The sequence below is a fragment of the Mchenga conophoros genome, linkage group LG16, assembly GCF_057382185.1.
Source record: "Mchenga conophoros isolate Kocher_MC1m ecotype Shallow Benthic linkage group LG16, M_conophoros_male_GT1.1, whole genome shotgun sequence".
NCBI lineage: Eukaryota > Metazoa > Chordata > Actinopteri > Cichliformes > Cichlidae > Mchenga > Mchenga conophoros.
Genome location: NC_140541.1, coordinates 4,155,510 through 4,178,412, shown reverse-complemented (window position 1 = coordinate 4,178,412; position 22,903 = coordinate 4,155,510). Strand labels below are relative to the sequence as shown.

The following is a 22,903-nucleotide window of genomic DNA, read 5'->3' as shown; positions in this document are numbered from 1 at the left end:
CATACCTACTGTGAAGCATGGGGGTGGAAACATCATGCTATGGGGCTGTTTTTCTGCCAAGGGGACAGGACGACTGATCCGTGTTAAGGACAGAATGAATGGGGCCATGTATCGTGAGATTTTGAGCCAAAACCTCCTTCCATCAGTGAGAACTTTGAAGATGAAACGAGGCTGGGTCTTCCAACATGACAATGATCCAAAACACACCGCCCGGGCAACAAAGGAGTGGCTCCGTAAGAAGCATTTGAAAGTCCTGGAGTGGCCTAGCCAGTCTCCAGACCTCAACCCCATAGAAAATCTGTGGCGGGAGTTGAAAGTCCGTGTTGCTCGGCGACAGCCCCAAAACATCACTGCTCTCGAGAAGATCTGCATGGAGGAATGGGCCAAAATACCAGCTACTGTGTGTGCAAACCTGGTAAAGACCTATAGTAAACGTTTGACCTCTGTTATTGCCAACAAAGGTTATGTTACAAAGTATTGAGTTGTATTTTTGTTATTGACCAAATACTTATTTTCCACCCTGATTTACCAATAAATTCTTTACAAATCCTACCATGTGGATTCATGGATTTTTTTTTCACATTCTGTCTCTCACAGTTGAAGTGTACCTCTGGTGCAAATTACTGACCTCTGTCATCATTTTAAGTGGGGGAACTTGCACAATCGGTGGCTGACTAAATACTTTTTTGCCCCACTGTATATGAGAGTTATTTGGTTTAAGAAATTTGAAATTATTTTGTGTGTGGTAAGAGGGTCTGTGTTGCCCTTAAGGCGTTTCTCTGAATAAATAGGTTCATAAATTTGAAATAAATAATTCTAAAAAGATTTGCCATTAAAAATTAATATGTGTTGTTAAAATGAATAATTCATGTTGTATATACGTTTTAGTTAAAAGGAAAATATCGCTAAAATGTATTTCCCGTTCTGGCGGGGCACTTCCGGTTCCGGTAAAGCACTTCCGGTTTTGGTCAAGCGCTCGGTTTTGCTGAGAAACAGGCTCCTCATGTTAAAGGCAGTATGGAGATGTAATCAAATGCCATCTACTCCGAATTATCAGGCCGGAACGCCGTAAGTTACTTTATATGACAGTTTGTACAGATAACTTTGGATATTAATGTGTATTTGCTAACATGAATGTTTTAGTGAGAGTAATGCACTTTATTGATGTAAACATGCTTCTGCCTGTTGAGATGGAGTTTATTTTCTGTCATTTCAGTTTTCACCACATGTTCATGGAGACAATTAAACAAGCTGCAACTAAACTCCAGGGTCTTCATTTGTGGTTTAACTCGGTGTCACCAACATCCTCGTTGAAAACACTACAGGGTCATTCAGAGGAAGGTTCTGTAAGCACAATGGGTTTGGGCTGATGGCCACAGGCAGACGCGGGTTAACAGCAGTGTGGGTTACATAAGTGCTGAATTCACTGAATCATTGAGAATCTAGAGATTGGCTCTGTGAGATGACGAGTGGATAGCACTAGGAGCTAATATGGAGAGCTCTAATACCTAAACATAAAGCCAGCTCAAAGTAAGTATTACTTATAAGAGTCAAACAAGTAGTAGCATAACAAAACAATTACAATTTACACCAATCAACAAAATGCAGTGAATGAAGGCACCCTTTGCCTTCAAAACAGCAGCAATCCTTCTACGTACGCTTGCACACAGTATTTGAAGGAACGCGGCTGGTAGGTCGTTCCAAACATCTTGGAGAACTAATCACAGATCTTCTGTGGTTGTAGGCTTCCTCACATCCTTCTGTCTCTAATCCCAGACACACTCAATGATGTTGATGGTATGGCCTCTGTGGGAGCCATACCATCACTTCCAGTACTTCTTGTTCTTCTTCACGCTGAAGATAGTTTTTAAAGACTTTGGCTGTATGTTTTGTCCTGCTGCAGAATACATTTGGGGCCAATAAACCATCATTTATATTTCTGAAAGCATTCTTTGTTTACAGCATTTTTTTCACACCTGCCTAAAACTTTTGCACAGCACTGCATATCCAGGAGCCAAAGACTACCTTCACCAAAAGCTGATTCTGTTTTTCAGTGGGAGAAACGTTTCGTCACTCACCCGGGGGACTTCTTCAGTCTCAGCTGACTGCAGGTTTCCCCAATCAGTCCCCAGAAATACTTATCGGGATGATTGAGATGACATCAAGACACTCCACCTTCACCACCACCCAACTCTGACCATGAAAAACAAGCTTCAACATCAACCGGCCTCTACCAGCCCACACAAGGCACTTCCACAGCAACTGCTTTGACATGAATGTCCTCTCATGTCACCGGATTAGGAAACCAAAGTTTTTCTTTTTGTTGTTTGTTTTTTTGAAGAATGAGTGAACAGTCTGGACAACAGCATCACCACCACAGTGCAGTGCTCATGCGCTGATCATGGGCCTGAATGTAAACATGTGTTAACACAAAACAAGAGGACAGTGAGCATTTTGTCGCCTTCTGGTTGAATTTAAACCAACAGCAACTGATTATCTTAAAGTGGGGGCAAGCCATCTCACCAAGAGTCAACGACAAGTGGCAAGACAATGACAATGCCCTTACAGAGGGCCCAGCAGCGTATACATACTAAGAAATTCTAAGAAATAAACGTGTAAAACATTCCCCAAATTATAATACTGTGAAATATCATATTTTACAGTATTGCAGTAATGTTTTACTTTGTTAACATGTTAGTTTGGAACGCTTAAATCTAACACTGGTTGTCAGTCATCCACCACTTTGATCCAGGCTGAAAAAGAAACAGCTGGACTGACAACCAGAAAACTTTACTTCTGTTCACAGTTTCAAATAATCTGGCTCAGCATTGGCCTGCTGATGAGATCTGGAGCAGGTGGGTGATTGCTGCAGGTGTGTTCAGCCAGAGCCGGGAACCCGTGATGAGTTCCACCCATGAACATAGACACAGACACACAAGAATAGAGAAAGGAGCGGGAGACAGAGAGGAACCAAAGCCTGGAGCAGGCAGCTCAGAAGGCCTGAGGGACCGTGGCACAGTCAGTCCAGTGAGCTGGATATTTGCTCCGGTTGATTTCAATGAAAGTTGTTGGTACGAGGAAAAAAGAGGACTAGCTAAAACGATACAGTTACGTTTGATGATGATGCTTACCATACACGTGTAAAATGTTAAACGGATTCTTAGTATTGCTTTGTTTTGTTCTTGACATGTGTTGGATTGTTGAATAATGAGGAAGTAGATGAGCATATGATTTTGATATGTGAAGTTCTTTTGTAAAAACTGGGTGAGGGTGGGTAAGAGTAACACTGAGGATGACAATGGTGTGATATCAGCTGGTGCACACTATCAGCATCTGCAGTGTTTAAATATAAATTTATCCTGAGGTCTACAGATGGCTGTTGTGGGCTCAGCTGCAGTGCCTTGAGAAGAAAATGCCTTTATCTGTGACATGCCAATCTAACAACAGCAGCTATTACTGCAGCTCTTACAGACATCCCACTTTTTATGGCAAACTGTGAGGATAGAAGTCACCACAGATGGGAAGGCAAGTTAAATATCTTGTAATCTAAAGTAGAAAGTGATGACATTTTATTCAAGCTCAAGTATCACTATACTAGTCTTTGCTTATGAATTTGAATGTTGTTAGAGATGGAGCTGGAGTAACTGTGCAGATGACACAGCACCACAGAACTCTTAGCTCCCCTTATGCAGCATGGCAGTGACTCATGCTATAGATGTGTTGATTTGTGTAGATTCCCCTTGGTAAGTGTATGGAGACAGTTTTTCACCAATTGCAAATGTACTCCAATGCAGCCCATTTGCCCTGCATGTTGCATGGTGTGGATGACACTGTCCTTCATGGAACTGATGGCCCAGAATTCATAGCATGGCCTAGCCAATTCCAGTTTCTAACAATGGCGACTACTACTTAGCTTTAATATCACTCTTATTTCTCTTTCTGGGTCACAAAATAAACTTTTAAGATATTTTCAGGTGAGAATGCAGCTGTGTGAACCTCCAGTTGCAGACACACTGCTGGCCCTGTGCTGGCCCAGAACAGTTTCAGCTCTGGCCCCAGATGTCAGCCTAATGTGTACCTTAATCAAGCCATGTAATAACATCATGTGCCAGAATATGATAGTGCAAAAGTAACATGACAAAACCCTGTTCAGACAGTGAATGGACTGAATCTTATGTAGCGCTTTTCTACTCTCCCAGGTTACTCAAAGTGCCACATACACCCATTTTCTCTAAACTGAGTGCTTCCTAACTACATTCATACTCTTGACATGCAAACTGGAGGAGCGAGGGATCGAACCACTAATCTTCCAATCAGTAGGTGACCTGCTCTACCACCTGAGCTACAGCCACTACAGTATGAATAAACTGTCACTAGGTTTTAGATATAGTGTAAACTCACAAACCTGTCAAACCTGCATTTGAAATGTTGGCTACCATAGCAGTATAGCATTGCAACATGGCATTTGGGTCTTCTAACTAAAATAGGAAAATAGGAACATAAATAGTGCCGTTATTGCCAGACCTGGCCCACATCTGGTTGACACACACCCTGCCATGACAACGGTCAGTCAGAAGTGCCAGCTTGATGCCGGATCCAGGGAAGACCTGTTTTCTATGAGCCTGGGCCACATACACCAAACCACAATTGGGCCAGATGTGGCATGCCATCGCATAGACAGTGCCATCTATGAAAGGCCTGGCCCATATCTGGATGACATACGTCTTATCACGCCAGAAGTCAGCCAGCAGTGCCAGCTTGATACCAGGTCTGGCCCAGACCTGTGTGCTATGTGGGGAAAAGTCTCAAGATGGTGAGCTACAGCCTTGTTTTAAAGTGTTTATCTTTGAAGGTGCTGTGTCTCTAATTGCGAATCTGGAGGGTGGGCGATCAATTTAAACTCTGAGAAATACTGGTGAATACATTCTGAATAATTACTGCTGGGCTAAATTGGTCATAAATGCAATGCTGAGCCAGGGCAGAGTGTGTGACTGGGTTTCTTCTTGCAGTGCTAGCATCTTGGTCCAAGGAGTGAAAATGGGATATATTCTAGCTCCCTTATATCCAGAGTACATCAGCTCCAAGCTAATCTGCAGGTTTTTCACCATTGTTGCTCAGCCCTCCTTTCCTTTTAAAGGTATTTATTTTATTATGGTTCATTATTATTTATTATTGCTGGGGGCAATGTGAAATCTGAGGTCATAGAGTGGTGTCAAACAACAACTGCAATCAAGTGTTTGCGATAACTAGTAATTTTACGCGTCTTTGTAGAATTCAGCCATAATTTGAGGATGAACCACTTTTTTAAGGTCTTGCCACAGCATCCCAATCAGATTCAGGTCCCTATTTTATCTTAAGCAATTCAGAGGTGGACATGCTGATGCGTTTTGGACCATTGTCCTGCTGCAGAACCGTTCTGCACTTCAGCTTGAGGTCATGAACAGATGGCCAGATTCTCCCTCTGAGCTGTGTGAAGTGCCCTCCTGCTTGAAGCGCTCCAGGACCTCCCGGTCCTAAAGTCCACCATCACATAATTAAATGACTACAGGCATGTCTGAATGTCATGAAAGACTAGTACTGAGCCACCTGAAGAACATCACAGAGCCCCTGCTGAACCCCCTGCAGTCTGCAGCTTACAGTTTGCAAACAGGTCGGCCAAGGATGCAGTGAACACAGGACTGCACTACACCCTGCATCACCTTGACCAACGTATGCCAGGATCTTGTTTGTGGACTTCAGCTCGCCCTTCAACACTAATACTAGACTTCCTCCACCAGAAGCTTACCCAGCTCACTGTGCCCACCTCAGTGGATCACTGACTGTGGAGATGACGGTAGACTTTAGGACCCCCCAAACAAATACTTGCACTACTTTCAAGCACTTTGCAACCTTTCCTCTGTGTGTCTTTCTATTATATGCCTTCCTCCTGTTTTGTATGTATTTCTCCTGTTGTATACACTCCTCTTTTCTATTACTTATTCTTGCTGTCGTACTATTTATATTATTACACCATGCACAGTTACTGTGGAGCACCTACAATTTCAGTGTATATGCACAGTGACAATAAAATGTGTTTTTATTCGATTCAAAGTGGACTTCACCGTTGGGTCCATTTTCCGCGTCTGCATCCTTCGAAGGCCATATTTTAAGGTCAGTTAGGTTACAGCAAAGTGCCGAAGGGTGTTCTAATTTGAAGCGTCTTCCAAATGTGGCCTCCTTTTCCCCGGATTTGATAGATGGGTCAGATGTATCCTTCGAGGTCTGCCCTCCCATTCATTACGCTAATGTTAATGTTAGCAAGGTTATTTTCCTGCCTTTGTTTGAGATGGGAAAGTGATACGAACTCAGAGCTCCTTGAATTTTTTACTGAAACTGAGTTAAATTTCACTGCTGTAATTTTTGAATGAAATTTCTTTCATAATAATCCAATAAATTTAATGTTGGTCATATTGTATTTACATTATTTGACCAAAGTGAGATGACTTTAATCTCATGAAGTAACTGTTGTTTGCCAGCTAATGTTAAAGTTACTTTTGTGTAAGGAGACACAGCCTAACGATCTTATTTTTACAATCCCATCATCACTCAGCCTCAAGTACATCACCCGCCAGCACCCACCCCAAATTGTAGACTCAGGTTGAGGATCCTGTGGAGAGGTTAGCAGCCTACCCAGAACATCGTCTTCTCAGCTCCAACCTCAACCCTGTGTCTGTGGTAGACAAGGTTGGAGGTGTAACCCTCTCCTGGGTAAGTACACCTCACTCTCGGTTCGGCAGGAGCTGGATATGAGTGCGAATAATCATAACACACAGGAGTTTCAGTAAACTGTGACTTTAGTTTTCAACAGGTAACCGCTTCATAACAGAGATTACAACCTGGGCCTTTACAAAATAAAATAAAACACCTTGTGCTTAGTTATTTGAATTGTGCCTTTAAAAGGTATTTTATTAGGTTGCAACCTTATCTTTCAGTTTGTTCCTCAGAGTTTTATAGAGTCGATGGTCGGTCAAGTTAATGAACAGATCAGGTGAGGGAATGATCTGTGCTGCCTTCCTCTCAGTTCTGACCACCTTCCCTCTCTTAGATACCAACCAACTATACTTCTCTATTGCAAATTAAGTTCTGATGTCAGTGGTGTAGGTCCCAGTGTCTGATCCACTCCTGTCATACAGCTTGATGTCATCCATTTGCAGGAGGAGGCTGACATTTGCTCTATTCTGTAATCATTAATCGTAGCCAGTCTTGTTGATGATCTAGCTGAGAGGATGCATATGCAGAACAGCAGTGGGGACAGAGCATCTCTTTGGTAAATCTTGCACTTGACGGTTACTTGTGCACTTTGGCTTGAAGTTGGCCTCTAGTGTTGTTCTCCACATCCCCACCTGATTTCTGATGAATGCTCATAGGGTCATTTTGATCTTGTAGAGTTCTGCATTCCAGGTGATGCACGGGTTGGTCAGTCAGGTCTTATCAGCTACTGACATTTTTTCTTTCAGTTTATTTGACATGATATTTAGACAGTTTCTTTTTTTTTTTACTCATTTGTATTCATGGTCAATTATTATAACAAGAAATCTCCTTTTTTTATAGAATTTCAGATTTCACAGAACATATCGAAGAGCAATCATAGCCCACTCTGCTCTTTGTATGTTCCATCCATCCATCCATTCGCTTCTGCTTCTCCTTTTCAGGGTCGCGGGGGGCGTTGGAGCCTATCCCAGCTGTCATAGGGCGAGAGGCGGGGTACACCCTGGACAAATCACCAGTCTGTCACAGGGCCAACACACAGGGACAGACAACCATTCACACTCACATTCACACCTAGTGGCAATTTGGATTATCCAATTAACCTATCCCCACAAGCTGCATGTCTTTGGACGGTGGGAGCAAGCCGGAGTACCCGGAGGGAACCCACGCAAACACGGGGAGAACATGCAAACTCCACACAGAAAGACCCCGGCCTGATGGTGGAATTAAACTCAGGACCTTCTTGCTGTGCGGCAACAGTGCTAACCACCGTGCCACCGTCTTTCTATGTTATATTATTAAAAATGATGTGACTGTATAGCTGCAGACTATCTAGAAAAGAAGACTGGTGAAAACAAATAAGGCTCATCTTAATGGGTGAAATGTTTTCCCTTTAAGAGGCACTTCACTCTGTGAGGTAAATGGCTTTTTATGGTAAATGTTTCACAATTCGTACAAATCAGAGCTCTGAATCCAAAGTAAACCCTGCGTGAGCCACTGTGGCAGAAGGTCTCTGCCTGTTGACAGCTGTCACATTTCATAAGATATACTGGTTTCCCATCACCCCCATTTCTGTCTCACAAGACCTTCTGCTAAATGAGAGGCAACAGGTTTTTATAGCTATGCACAAAAATTTACAAACGGTGCACCACAGTAGCTGGTATAAAACACTCGATTTGTTCCTTTTCTGCCTTTCTCATTTAGGCTGCTTCAGAAGAGCTTGGGTGCAGGCAGGTGTGTGCTTTATGTGTCTGATTGACACCTGAGCAGGGGCTCTGACATAGATGCTCCATTCCCTCTGCACCGGCACTAATAAAACAAGAAGACGCTCGCTGTCAGTGTTTGTCACTGAGAAACAAACAGGGGAGGTGGATGGTGCTGCTGGCGAGCATTGGCCATTGCACGCTAACTTTTTCTGACAAGAGGCAACAGTTTAAAATAGGTTTATCTCAGAGAGAAAATAAAGGGACTATAGAGTGAATAGAAAGCTTCGGGGACAGATTTCACTACAAAAAAGTGAGGAAAAAGATGTGGTCGGCGCATGCTACAGGAATATGTTGGAAATTTGTCATTCTAATTTTCATTCAGAAGGAAGAAAAGAAGGTCATGCTAATCAAGAGCTGTGAAACAATCAAGCAATAACCACGAGGCACGAAGAGCTTGTGCAGGAGTTACTCAGGTCTCAGCTGTTTGAAGACTTGGTCATGTACTTTAACCCTCTGGAGTCGTGCCGGTGTGTCCAAATCACACGGCCTTAAGATGTAGCGTAGCATGCAGCTGTGTCAAGTCTCTGTTTCAACTTGTCTTCAAAGTGTGGACTTCAAGCTATATACCAGTTTTTATATTGTATTGATAGGCCAACTAAAACCAGGGTTTTGATAAATAATTTACTCTTTAATGAATACCATTGTCACGTCACAGGAATTCAAAGGTCCGCGCTAAACAAAGCAGAAATATGACACCAGCGTTCCGGTTTCCAGCTCTTTGTATGTTTGGCAGTTGAAATGTTTTGTGACTTTTTTCCTCATTCTGTAAGAACATCATAGCTTGATTTGTCATAGCTTCTGAGATAATACAGAAAGCAGCTTATATGTTGCCCATTTATTTTTCATTGTGTTAATATTAGATTGTTAAAGGAGCTGGACACCACCATGTTAAGTATTCATTAGCCAGTGCAACTATCACATGGTTATTTTTTTGATGTTAACATTAGATTTTATCCATGTAAGACACTTACCTTGTAGTCTGCTGTAGTCGTACTCACAGTTGAGGCCAAAATTTTTAACACTTATGAAATTGATTTCAGTATGAATATCTGTTTCCAAAATAACAATGTCCACTAAGTTTAATTAGGATATTTTATTGATACACCAAGTTGGAACAAGAAAGGGCAAAAATGAGACATCCAAAATGATTAGCCCCATGGCCATTAATAGTCAATACTTCACCCTTTCTGAGCCACAACTGACAACAGTCTCTTAGAGTAGGTCTTTACCAGGTTGGCACAGGTCTCCTGAGGGATTTGGGACATTCCTCCATTGCAACTTGTTCTAGCTTGTCCAAATTGCACAGTTTCCGAGCAGGAAGAGTCACTTTGAGCACTCGCCACAGATTCTCAATAGGATTAAGGTCTGGGTTCTGTGCGGGCCCTCCAGGACCTTGGACCTTGCCATCACCAGTGTGTGAATGTGTGTGTGAATGGGTGGATGACTGGATATGTAAAGCGCTTTGGGGTCCTTAGGGACTAGTAAAGCGCTATATAAATACAGGCCATTTACCATTTGGTTTTGGTATCCTTGAGGAACTGTTGGACTGTTCCAAAAAATACATTGGGTGAAATTCATATGAACACTTAGGTGGCTGGTCAAAGATCCTGAGACCCTGTATGAAGGAAGATGTTGAACAAAAGTCATGGATCATTAATAATGCTCTCCGCCCTCTGCTTCACTTGGTCCCCAGGTGCTGACCTGCCTTTTCTAGCTGTCTCTTTTTTTTGCACCCTCTCATTCTTTCTCCATTCAGTGTGAGAGTGTGTGTATTGTTACCCTGCAAGTTTGTTCCTCCTCCTACTGGTCACGCACACCTGGAAACGTTCTGCTGATTAACTCACCTGTTTTGCAAGCAGCCATTATCTGCAGCCTTCTTAAGACTAAAAAGAGTCGCTGCCAGAGCGTTGCATCTACTTCATGCTCTGTTCTACACTATGAAGCTTGTTCAGCAGACCCAGGATACCTCTCCATTATCTGGATTGACTTACCCTAACGCTGTCAATCAAGATAACCAATCACACGAAGGCAGAACTCTGACCAATCTAAAAGGGGCATCTTATATGACTCTTCTTTGGCAGAAAGTGATCCCTATGACACACAGAGACATTATAAAATCTAAAAACAGAAAATAATAGTCAAATGCGACACTGCTGTAAAAGGAAAAGAGATGAAGTTTAATCATTAACCTGGTGGTTAATGGCACAGAGCATTAAAATAAACATTTTTCCTGCTTCTAAAACATCAACTTTGAGGACAAAAGGTTCACCTACTTCCTAATAATCCTGATAATATCCCACCCACAAGCAGGTGCCCTGATGAAGAGTTTTTCACTTCATTTATCAGTGATCATAATGTTATGCCTGACAGGTGCATCAGTATTTAGAATCACGTAACATGTTTGGAGATTGTTTTTGACTGAAGGATGATGCAGGACATGTAAGTATCAAGACTGACACGGGTACTCTGTTAATGTTACTGTACTGTTGTTAATTTATTTCAATCATGTAAACAATAATCAAAGTTCATTTAGCAAAGAAAGAAGAGAAAATCATAACTTCTTTTCTCTCAAAGCAAAAAGGAATTTGTGCTGTTTGGAATTTCACTAGATCGGCAAATTTTAATATTTCATTCGGTAACATAGTGAGTTTAGTCAGTAAGCTGCATTGTGGATGATTCGAGCGGCTTTTTTTTGAAGAGTAAAAAGTGAATGTAATGTAATTTTATAGTTATTGCCCCACACGTCTGCACAATAGCTTAAGTAAGGTGAAACCAGTGAACAGTAGAATAGGAAGTGATGTCTTGTCTAATACCCGCTTTGCCTTGTTTAGGACTGCAGTGCTTTTTGATTCTGAATATATAGTTTTTCATCTTATTACCCCCAGAAATATATTTATTTCACTGACTCTTTCAATATCAGCACCATTTATTTGAATATTTAAATTACTATTTCCAAATAACATCATTTTAGTTTTATTCAAATTTAATGATAATTAGTTTTTATCAAACCAGAACTTCACTTAACTTATTTCATTTGTCATCTCATCTAATAAATGCTGCAAAAAATCTTTGCATCGTCAGCAAAGAGAACCATTTTTAATAGTTTGGACACTTTACAAATGTCATTAATGTACAAGTTGAAGAATTTGGGGCCCAAAACTGACCCTTGGGGTACACCACAAGCAATCTGCATACATAAGGAGCAAAAACATTTAATTTCACAAACTGTCCTGGACTAGCTTAGTGTCAGAGGGCTAGCTTCGATTTAAAGTTAGCCCTCTGACACCATAACGTTCCAGTTTTCTTATTAATATATTATGATCTCTCAAGCCTATGAATAATCCAGCTACATAAAGCTTTTTCTCTATAGAATTTGTGATGTGTTGAATCTAATAGTGCCAGTGATGTTGATGTGCTTGATCTGAACCCGTACTGACTCTCGGTGTGTAGTTATTCTTCATGGTCATTATCAGTGAAATGCTTGGGATAGTGTTTAGTCCAGCCCCACATTTTTAACACTGTTCAGTATTTCCCATAATCTTTTAATATTTTTTCTATTATTATCTAATTGCTTCTTATAGTATTCCTTTTTACTATATCTTAGTATATTTATCTAATTTCAGCATCTTCAGTTCTCTTTAAGAAATCTATGTATATTGCATTTTTCTTTTTACATGCATTTTGCAGACCTTTTGTTATCCATGGACAGTCATTATATTTGTTTCCCACTATATTGCTTTATTGGACACTTTGTATTATCCAATAGTGTAAATATTCTAAGGCAGGGGTCGGCAACCCTGCACTGCAAAAACTGTGACTAGAGGTTACTTTAAAAACCTATGGCAACAAAGTGACACTTAATTTACTTAAGTAGATTCTAATTTCAAGTGATTTATGTAAAATGTATATAAAGTGTTAATTAAATTTCAACAAAAAACAAAAGTAGATATTAATAAAATTCAATTGTAAATATGTGTTGGATTTAGGGATAAAATCCCAAATTGGAGGTTAAAATTGCCTAATTGTAACAAAAAATTAATTCATTTGAAATTAATCTCTGAGAAAAATTACTTTGAATTTACTAACAATCTGGCAAATGTTTAGTTAAAAATGACTAAAATATCCATTACAAAGAAAAAAAAATTGTTTTTAAGTAAAACTCAAATTGGATTCAATAATGTTCCAATTAAACTTTATAAATAATGACTGAATAGTAAGAGAAAATCAAATTAATTTAACTTCTTTTCTGAGTAAAATGAATCAATTTCACAAAGAGAACATTCAAGCAGTAATTGTTTTTATTGTGGAATATAAAACATATACAAAATTTATAATATAACATTTTTCTGCTTAATTTACGTTGTATGCACTGAAATTCTTCACTAGTGCTCGCCCCAAAATAATAGGAAGAATAGGCCATAGGCCATAATTGAAAATAAAGTTTCAGCCAACTTCTCGAGAATGTCTTTACTTTGGAGGTGGGCAGAAGATTTCAACTCTTTTTATACTCCTCTGTGGCTCTTTCCAGGTACATTTCAGTTTCGTATGCAGGCTGTGGAATGGGGAACAGCTTTGGCCAGGGCTCACAACTTTCTGTGAACTTCTGCCTTTTGAGAATAATGGTGTCCTGAGAAGATGTGGTTGCAGCAGAGTCTGCATTGGATACAACTGGATTGGATGATGAGTCATAGTCAGTTGACAGTTGATCAGAGGGGCTCCCAAAAACTGGCAGGATGACCAGGGTGATGCCAACAACCTTCACAGTGTCTTTGTCTCTTATCTGGTCACTTCTGTGAATAGTGAAGTCGTCCTGAAATTCTGGATCAAAATACTGAAGACTGAAGTCGTTTGAAATCCCAAAGGTATCCTTCACAACACTTTGCAGCTCCTCTACTGTTGGTGGGATCCTGATGGAAGAACCAACTTCTCCATTTGGTCAACAGTGATTACATGGAGCTCTGTCTCGTTCAACCTAGAATAAAATGTAAAAGGGCAGAGTTAAGTTAGATTAAGTAGGGTCAACTTAGTCATTTTCTGCTGCTTCAATTTCAAAACTAGTAGTTTAATTTAATACAATCATCCATCACAACCTGTTTAAAATGCATAGTCTACATACTGATCAGCTGAATTTAAGTTGAGGGATTTTCCAACAACTGAAAAGAACAACTTGGTGACGGATCATGACATGAAATAACAGTATTTATATACTGTATATATCTTCCCATACTTGAAAAGAGGTCCTTTTAATATACACAAGGTCATCTCTGTATCCAAACACCATTGGGTGTTAAACATAGAAATTATGAAAGACTTATGTCAGATTAAACACATATTACTATATTACTTCCTGAATGTACCTTTGTCTTGAAGATCGTTCTACAGAAACATCGTGACTGAGCATGGGTCTCACTGATACATCGACCAAGTTTAACTGGAACCTCCATCATCCCTCTATGTGAGCTGTGCCTGCACTAAAGTCACGGGGCTCCAACAGCATGAAAATGAAAACCAGTTATGTCGCTGGACTGAGCCACTTTAGCTTCATTACCACAGCAGAAAAACACTGCACAAAAACACAAAAGCTTTGAAAAACTGTGACTGACAAAACCCCACACAAATGATTTTAACTACATCACTCACCACTCAGTGCAAAACGTTTTCATAAAATGTTAAAAGTAAATGAGGGAGGTTACAGCCCATCAAATACATCATTGATATATTTTTTAATATGGTAAAACGTGGTTAGTCAAAGCTCTGAAGTAACACAGCTGTGAAGGCTTGGAAAGTGACCTTATGCTAGCAGTCCACTTCGTGCCATTTTGTGTAAAAATACGATACTGTCATTACAGTGGTCATTATTAATCTATTTTTGACGTATCATACTGTTTAGAGCTTTAACTGCTATACGTTATTGTTTAAAATGTGTCGTATTTTTGAACAAATTAAGATAATCTTACCTCGGACAAAGTGGAGGTCATCCACTGCTGAAGCCTGTGCGTCCTGCACGTGGCACAAGGACTATGGGCGGAAGTGTAGAATGATTGAAATGAAAATGTTTTCATCAGTTAAATCTATTAGATTTCTTCATGTTTCATGGCACTCATACAATTTTGTTAAATCTGCTCAACAAACTATTGCTTAATTTACCCCAAACAAAATTTAAATAACTGCACATCTCAAAAATGTTTCATTTTGCTTAGATTTAATTAAAACATTTAACTTTTGCAGGGAACTGTCACGGTGTGACCCAGTGTTTGAGTTTTATGTATTTTTTGTATTCATTTTCAATCTAGTTAAATCCCAGGTTGCTGTTCAGACCTTATTTCTTAGTTATTTCTGTCATCTCCGCCTGTACTCAGTCTCCCTGGTTCCTGCATCCATGTTTCATGTCTATGTGGTTAAGTTCATGTCATGTTTTATCTCCATGTCTCCGTGTTTCCTGTTTTATTTTGTAAGAGTCTGGTGTTCTTTGTTCATTGTAGCTAGTGTTACTCTCCCCTGTATTGTCATTATGTTTCATTGGAGTCAGCTGTGTTCTCATGTGTCTGCACTTCCCCCACCTTATGTGTGTATTTAAGTCCTCAGTCTTCCTTTGTTCGTTGTCGTGTCGTCTGTGTACCTCCCCTCTGGTCAAGTTAAGTGGTTTTCAGGGTTCCGTGCAGGTCATGTTCATGTCTGTTTCGTCACGCCACTTGGTTCAGTTTCCATGCATCTGCACAGCATTCTGTTCACAGTGATCATAGTTATTCCTTTCAGTCAGGTTAGTGTTTTCCAGTTTAGGTTTTTGGTTAGTTGCAGTCTCTGTCCCTGTTATGTTTTGTCTACTCCCTTCTGCATCAGCCCAAATAAAGGCTCGCTTTCAGTTTAGGTTCACTCCCGTCTCCTCGCCTGTGTTCGCGCCTGGATCCACCAAACACACTCTCCACACGGTCTGTCCCCGCTGGCCGTGACAGTGACTGTGCAGGGGCGGGTCTACCAAAGTTTTGCCAGGCAAAGGGGCACAAAGAAATACTTTTCTCATTTAAAATGTCTAGTTTTTAATAAATAAGTTTCTGAATCTTACAACTTTTTAACTTGCAAGACTTTAAAAGTTTTTATCGGACGTAAAATGTATAGAAATCCTAGATATATACCAACAAGACAGCGTACATCACTGTCACAACAGCGTTTGTTTTCATTCAAAGGCTTTATGGCTTTTCCTATAATACCTGGTGGGCCGGTCTCTTGTCAAAATGCCGATTTTGTGTCCCAGTCCAGCCCTGGGCACCACACGCAGTGAGTTAATCTGAGCAGGTGCATTAAAAAAATGAATGGGCGGGGCAGCGGTGCACATCGCAAATCAGCTCGCATAGACACATTAGTTGTGCCGCTTCTTAATGGCGGTATCTTAGCTAACAACCCCAACTACCAGATTCAACTTGTAATTGGCTAAAAATAACTTTGCCTACTGGTGAGAGGGACGTTGCTAGCTGGCAGTTTTTTCAAGCGATGTTGAAATTTCCACATTCCGACACTTCAAATGCTTCAGCAGCTGTCGGCTCAGCGCAGCATCAGCACCACGGAAATACACGGAGACTGGAGACAGAATTCACAATGTGTTTTCGTGACTTTCAGGTGTTTGGACCAATTTTTTTCTTTTCTGATCAAACCAGAAGCTTTAATGAACAGCTGGTTTGTCTCGTATTAACTGGCTGGACACAGAGGACATCAAAATACAGCTGATTGAACTGAAAAGCTCGACTCTGTGGGGGTCAAAGTTTGCAGAACTACAGACGCAGCTGGAATCCACAGCTGTGCGTGTTCATGGAGCTGCATGTTCACCTGCTGGACGTCACTACTTGACAAGTGAACATTGCAGAGGCCTTATTGACAGTATTTGGCTCTACATGTCTGTGTGAGCAGATTTTCTCTCACATGAGTCCTCAGGTAACCCTCTGAATGCTGGACACTCGGAGACCTGTGTCTCTGAGTGGGAGCCCAGAGATCAGATTAACATGTGTATCTCTGTATTAACAAACATGCCATATTGGCTCAGTTTATTTTTCTTATCATTGTTGTGAGGAGACCATAAATAGCATTTGTATTTTCTGTTGTACAGTTCATTTGCTGTTATGGATAAAAAGTCTGTTTTTATTTCAAAATAGCTGAAAACTATTTGCTGACAGCTGCAAACATCTGCGAACAAATATAATTCTATAAAGTTGTTCTATATAGTGTGTAACTGTTCATATAGAGCACATTGACTTCTGAGGAAATTTTAGATGGCACTCATCATCAGAAAGGTTGCCTGCCCCTGTTCTAAGGAATTCATCATACGCACCATTAACGTCTTGTTTCCAATATATTTCTGATATATTTGTATATACCTACTTTTCTTATGTATTTATTACTTTTCACCTGCTCACAGGGGTTCCACTATGTCTACAACATGCTGTTATTACTGACAGTCACAACCCTCCATACCATCATAGAAAACAATCTTTTATTAAAGATAGTAAAGCGCTATATAAATACAGGCCATTTACCATTTATTGAAATTACTGACCAACACTTATACTGGAATGTGAAGCAATCTTGACACATTCGTGCAACAACAGATGGACAGTTAATTACAGCTTATATTAGTAATTTCTTCTTGAATAGATAAATACATAAAAACATACATCTGAATAGACTATATATCCATAAATTAGCACTGCTTCACACATTAATGTCTTCTGTATAGGGGATGGGGGGCTCATCAACAGTTGAGCCATAGACACGGTGATGCACAAAATCCACACAGTTTGATTGTTTAAATATCTGCACTGTAAACACACACTTATAAACACACACACAGAGTCTTTGTTCCTAACACACACACACACACACACACACACACACACACACACACACACATATATATATATATATATATATATATATATATATATATATATATATATATATATATATATAATTTGCTGAATCTTGTATTATACTCATTTCACTTCTTTCTCCGGCAGAAATGTGTTTCAAAGGGGTTCCTATGCACTGGAAAGGATACGGAAAAATAATTAGCACCCGTGTTTTAAAAGGGAACTCCTAGAATTTAAATAAAAAGAAGAATCCATATCCTTTGAAGAAAGTTAGATTTTTAAAATTGAGTACAATGACAGGGGTTTTGTTGTTGGGTGGCAGCTTTCTTCATCAGTTTGATGAGCTGTGTTTAGAGGCTTTTTTCTCTCGCACGGCCTGTTGGAGTGGGTAGACGTTCCCAAATTAGTCCGGGTACAGAAGGAAACCTGAAAACGTGCTGTATTTGTTGTTGTTTCCACCGTGCGCTTTTCCGCCGTCCAGCTTTACATAAATCTCGTCCCCGGAATCAAGATGTAGGACGACGCTGTTACTGGCATAGTCGTAGTTCTGGTCTGCATCCTGCGCTATAGCACTGGCCCGGACCTGCATGAAAGATAATTGGAGATAATTAGCATTACTCAAATCATGACAGGTTAAGCTAAAGCGAGAACAACCCATTCAGAATACAGAACATAGTTCCTCACTAGACTCTTGACTTGAAATGAGAGTGCGTAATTGCGCAGCACAGCTCCGTTGTGAAGTCCATTCATGCAATAAACAATCACTAAGAGTTTACATTTGTGCTTACAAAGCACGGGTTTTTAACAAACAATTGGGTATTTACCTGCCCGTTTTTACACAAGTCTGCCCACATGCTTGTCCCGTCCCCTCCGCGCATCAGCACATGATAGGTGAAGTAATAAATCCCGGACACCTGGCATGTAAACTTGCCGGTCGTCGGGTCATAGTGGTTCCCCAGGTTCGTGACAACGTCGTCGAAGCGCAGCACTTCGTATCCCTCGTGAGGATTTTTCAGTCCCACATAAAACGCTATCTTTGCCCCGCCGATAGCCGTGCCCAATTCTCCGGCAGTCTCAGTCCGCGCTGTGCCCTCTACTCCGGAATACCCGAGCTTTCCAAAATATCCTCTATCCCCTGGTGGCCCCCTCGGACCCGGTGGTCCCGGTTCGCCAGGTGGTCCCCTCGGCCCCGGTTTCCCCGACCGACCTGGCTCGCCCTTAGCTCCTTGAACAAAGCTGGGGGATGGAATGGCGCTCAGGTCCTGCATGACCTCCAAAGCCGCGGTGCTAGGTTTGGGGTTGTACGGGTCACAGATCATCCGACAGGTGCCCATCATCTCGTAGTGCGCATCGGTCTTAGAGGTTTGGACTAACAGGGGAATCACGATAAGGAGAGTCAAAACCATGACGATTCCAACCACAGCAGCGATGAGTCTCTTCCTCTGGAGAGTCCGAGAAGCAAGCGCTATAAAGTCCGTTTTGCTTTGGGACGTAATTATGGAAGGTAGTAAAAGCTCACTTGAAAAGAAAGCGGACCTAAACGAGTCACTCAGTCCCACGATAACATAAAGAGAGAGGGAGGAGAGAGGACAGCAAACGCAACGCCACCCCGAGCCCTCTTCAGCCTGCAGCGTTCAGCGCGGTGCCGCTGTCACTTGACTTTGCGCAGCTGACATATTCGTTTTGGCGTAGCTGGATGGCATCTCGGAGCGAGAAGACGCTTGCAGCAGGTTTTGTTCGTCCCCCCCCCAAAAGTGAGAGGGGAGTCGGGAGCTGTTGACGCAGCAAGTTGAGGGCAAAGCCTGTTGCGTTAAGGCGGCAGCAATAATCATGTCATCTTTATTTATGAATTATAAATCCCTTTGCATAATTCTCAGCGGAAGGAATCAGGACACATTATTGACACTTTGAATCCCCAGGAGACCGTGGCACATTTCCCATTTTTTCTCCGTAAATTCGAGGAAATTACCTTAAAGATGGATTTTGTCTTTGAGAAGAAGGGTCGAATAAATAGTTTCAGATGAACAGTTCAGTGTAGTCACAACTTCAGTCTCTGTGTTTGAGAAAAAAAGACCATTTGTTTTTTGACTAATGGTGAAACAGAATAAAACAAATTGACTGCTTCAGAAGTATCCAGTTCACAGCCAGTCACAGACGGAACCTTCCTTCGCAGCTTATTAATTCTGTTGGTGTCACCAGCTCCAATACTGCTCCCCTACCAGACCACAGCAAATTGAACACTGCGCTTGCAACAGCTGAGTAATAGAAAATGAGAGTGGTTTTTAGTGAAAACATTACTTTGAATAATTAAACAGATGGGACAAAAAGGCATATTAATGACAAAATGTAGTTTAAAAATAAAGATTTTTTGGAATTTGTTTTTAGAAATGCTTCCATAATAAAATTGAAAGCAACAGGTGAACAATGTGCATCTGTCAGCTTAACATCAAACAGAAGTGGGAAAAAAGCTGATAGAAAAAGTCTCGCTGAGTTTATTTATAGTCCCGGAGTGTTGGGGATCTCCTCAAGGATGTCCAGCTTCTCAAAAACATCAGCGGTTCTGCCTGATAAGATACGTGCGTTCATCTGAGTCATTTGCTGTGACCTCCACAGTCACCACATCTCAGCTTAGCTGAATCATCATCATACGCTATATGTTGACAGTGTTGTCCACTATCATCATTAAAAAAACAAATAAGGGTAAGAATGTAAGAATGGTGTCCATCCCTCCAGCTGAATTCCAGAGAGTGTAAAATACACTGAAGATGTTCTGACAGCACTCTATGCTGGCTTTTTCTTTAATTTTGCATAATCAAGTGTATACAGTGAGTGTAATAATCATTAGATGTCCTGCTAAATTTGTAAGTTTGCTCACTTACAAAAAAATGAATAGTGTCTATTTTTCCTGGTAGATTCATTTTTATGGAGAGAGAGAGACAGAATATAAAATCTAGATGAATAAATGTTATAATTTATAACCAGCTATTAAAGTTATGATTTGCATAAATATTTAATCCATGCAACAGAGTTATGGTTACCACAGATTGGCTGTGTGCCACATGATAATAAATAAATCCTGAACTAGGTGTATAAAGCACACCTTTCCACAGAAAGAATGTCTTCCATCCCAACCTCTGCCACCACAGGCAACAGCAAACAGATGTCAGGGATAACTCTGTAAACCTGCACGTGGAATTGGCTGCAAGACCATCGACAAGGACTTTGTCAAAAAGGTGACAACTGTTGATGTGATTATTTGGAAGTGAAAGAAAATATAAAATATCAATGACAACAATCACCCTCGGTCTCGAACTTCATGTAAGAGTTTGCGGATGAAAACGAGAGAGGTGGATCAGCTATTACACAGAAGGGGCTCATTGAGGATTTGAGGGCAATTAAACTCACAGTGACCAAGAACTATGGTGTAGCAGTAACACACCACACCATAATGGACTGAAATCTTACAGTGCACAAGGTTCCCCTGCTCAATAAGGAACACACACAGCCCATCCTAAGTTTGCCTGTAAACATCTAAATTCAGAGAAAGTTTAGGAGAAAGTGCTATGAAACCAAAATCGAGCTCTTTGGCATCAACTTGATCTGCTGTATTTGGAGGAAGAGAAATGGTGAGTCTGACCCAAAGACACCATCCCTACAGTCAAGCATGGGGATGGAAACATTATGCTTTTCCAATTAGGGGTACAGGATGACTTATTTCAATTCAAAGCCAAATAACAACAGACAACTTCAAATCACTGTACACTGGAAGTTAAACACTCTATAATGATATATGACATGATACTGGAGAAGATCCAGAAAGTAATACTAATGATTAATTACAAGAAGTTCTATAAACACAGAGTTTAACACACTAAGGGACCAGTGGACAGGGCCACGTACCTCCCAAAGCCAGAACACCGAAGATGGTTTGTGGATGTGTTTTCAAGCATGACGATGATCCAAAACGTACCACAAAGGCAACAACAGATTTGGTGGTAGGAGCTGAATCTTCGAGTTACCAAGCAGCAGCAAGAAAACCCAAAGCAATTAGAGAGTTTCTGCAAACCTGGTGACTACTACAACAAATATCTTACCACTGTGCCAAATTGTGTTTTGCTCATATGACTTTTATTTCATGTTTCTTTTAGATTTTTGGCTGAAATTCTGTCTCCATCCATTAAAATGATTAAGGTTTATTAAAATTGGCCAGATTTCTAGAAACAAGAGCTGCTCTTTCCAAAGTGGGATGGATGCCAACTCTCCTAACAAGGCCAGGTTTTCTTATGGAGAACAAGACATGTCCATGGAAGTACCACCTAAGCTTCTGGGCCATGGCACCATTGAAGATGGCAACCCACCCACCATCTTCAATGGTGTCAACTGTATTTTTTTATGATCCAGAAGCCAATGGCGTGTCCAGCGGGGTGGCCTGGGGGGGCACAGGCCACCCCCCCAACCAGACTGGCCACCCCAGGTGCCACCCCAAAGGCAAAATAATAAAATTCAATCAAATATCAAATGTCCGATTATGTTTTCACGGTGACGCTCAGATATCCGAGTGTAAGTGAATGCAGCATCGGCTTCTGCGGTATGTGCATCACGTTAGCAAAGGTAGGAGAGCCAAGCAGAAAGACGTCACTGCAGGAAACAATTTTTCGGTGAAAGAAAATGAGGACAGAATAAATGTCCCGGTAAGTAATATTAAGTTTGTTGAGTTTAGTAAACTTCGGTAAAATTAGAATACCAAGGAAAAAATAACACTTAAAGAATTATTGCAGCCGTCGAATATTTCAGACAGTATGCTACAGAGGGGAGCTAACATAAGAGTTATGAGTTATAAGATATAATCCAAGTCGTAACATTGCTGTATGGAGCTGCAGATTTGGTTGCAGGTTAACATAGCTGGACTGGCCATCGGGCATACCGGACATATCCCCAGTGACTTATTTTTTATTTTTTTTTGTAATGGCATGAACAATGAGAGGTGGTGGATTGGCCAGATGCTGGTCGATGTGTAGAAATAACTCCGTTGTTTGGTGGTGGCTATGGTGGGCCTTCCACAGAGGCCAGCAGGTGGATGAGGGAAGGGGAGGCAGGAGGAGAGCCCCGAGGCAGCCGCCAGTCCGAGTGTCAGGTGAACTGAACTTCAGGTAAGAAGTTATGACCTGCAGTCTATCTGGGTCAGATATAAACCAAGTTTAGGTGGAGTTTATTTTCATGTTGCTGACTTTTTACTGTCAGTTGCAATAACTCATACTGCGTTTTAGCCAGCTGGGTGGGTGCTATGATGTTACTGATAGTGAACTTTATTTTATTCATAAGGTTAGTTAGTAGAGTTGCCAACGGCTCCTTAAAAAATGTAATGGTCCCTCATTCAGAGAAAATATTACACGTTTCGTATTGAGCTGAGAAGAGACGCAGTTTGTCCCGAACTTTAGCTAGAATGGAAAAAAGACACAAAGCTGGATTTATTCTGTCTTTATGCTGCACAGCTGCCTCTTCTTTCATTCTCCCCCCTCCCTCTCCTGTTGC

At 41.0% G+C, this 22,903-nt stretch overlaps 1 protein-coding gene and 1 long non-coding RNA gene across 2 annotated transcripts; one reads left to right on the top strand and one right to left on the bottom strand.

The window, feature by feature from the left end:
- Positions 1-834: 834 nt before the first annotated feature.
- LOC146556116 (uncharacterized) lies at positions 835-4,082 on the top strand. The gene is made up of 3 exons (XR_014888952.1): positions 835-1,068; positions 1,217-1,530; positions 2,055-4,082. It is a non-coding gene; the product is annotated as an uncharacterized LOC146556116 (long non-coding RNA).
- A 13,406-nt stretch (positions 4,083-17,488) lies between these two features.
- On the bottom strand, positions 17,489-19,060 carry c1ql2 (complement component 1, q subcomponent-like 2). Its single transcript, XM_085248954.1, has 2 exons — positions 18,196-19,060; positions 17,489-17,954 (listed from the first exon to the last, which is right to left on the bottom strand). The coding sequence occupies exons 1-2, from the start codon at positions 18,775-18,777 to the stop codon at positions 17,775-17,777; spliced, it is 762 nt and encodes a 253-aa protein (XP_085105080.1). The 5' UTR covers positions 18,778-19,060; the 3' UTR covers positions 17,489-17,774.
- Positions 19,061-22,903: the final 3,843 nt, after the last annotated feature.

Excerpts from the sequence above, each read along its gene's own strand:
- c1ql2 (XM_085248954.1), bottom strand. The coding sequence starts at position 18,777 with ATGGTTTTGACTCTCCTTATCGTGATTCCCCTGTTAGTCCAAACCTCT. Across the intron at positions 17,955-18,195 it reads ACTTGTGTAAAAACGGGCAG|GTCCGGGCCAGTGCTATAGC; the intron begins GTAAATACCCAA and ends TCTTTCATGCAG.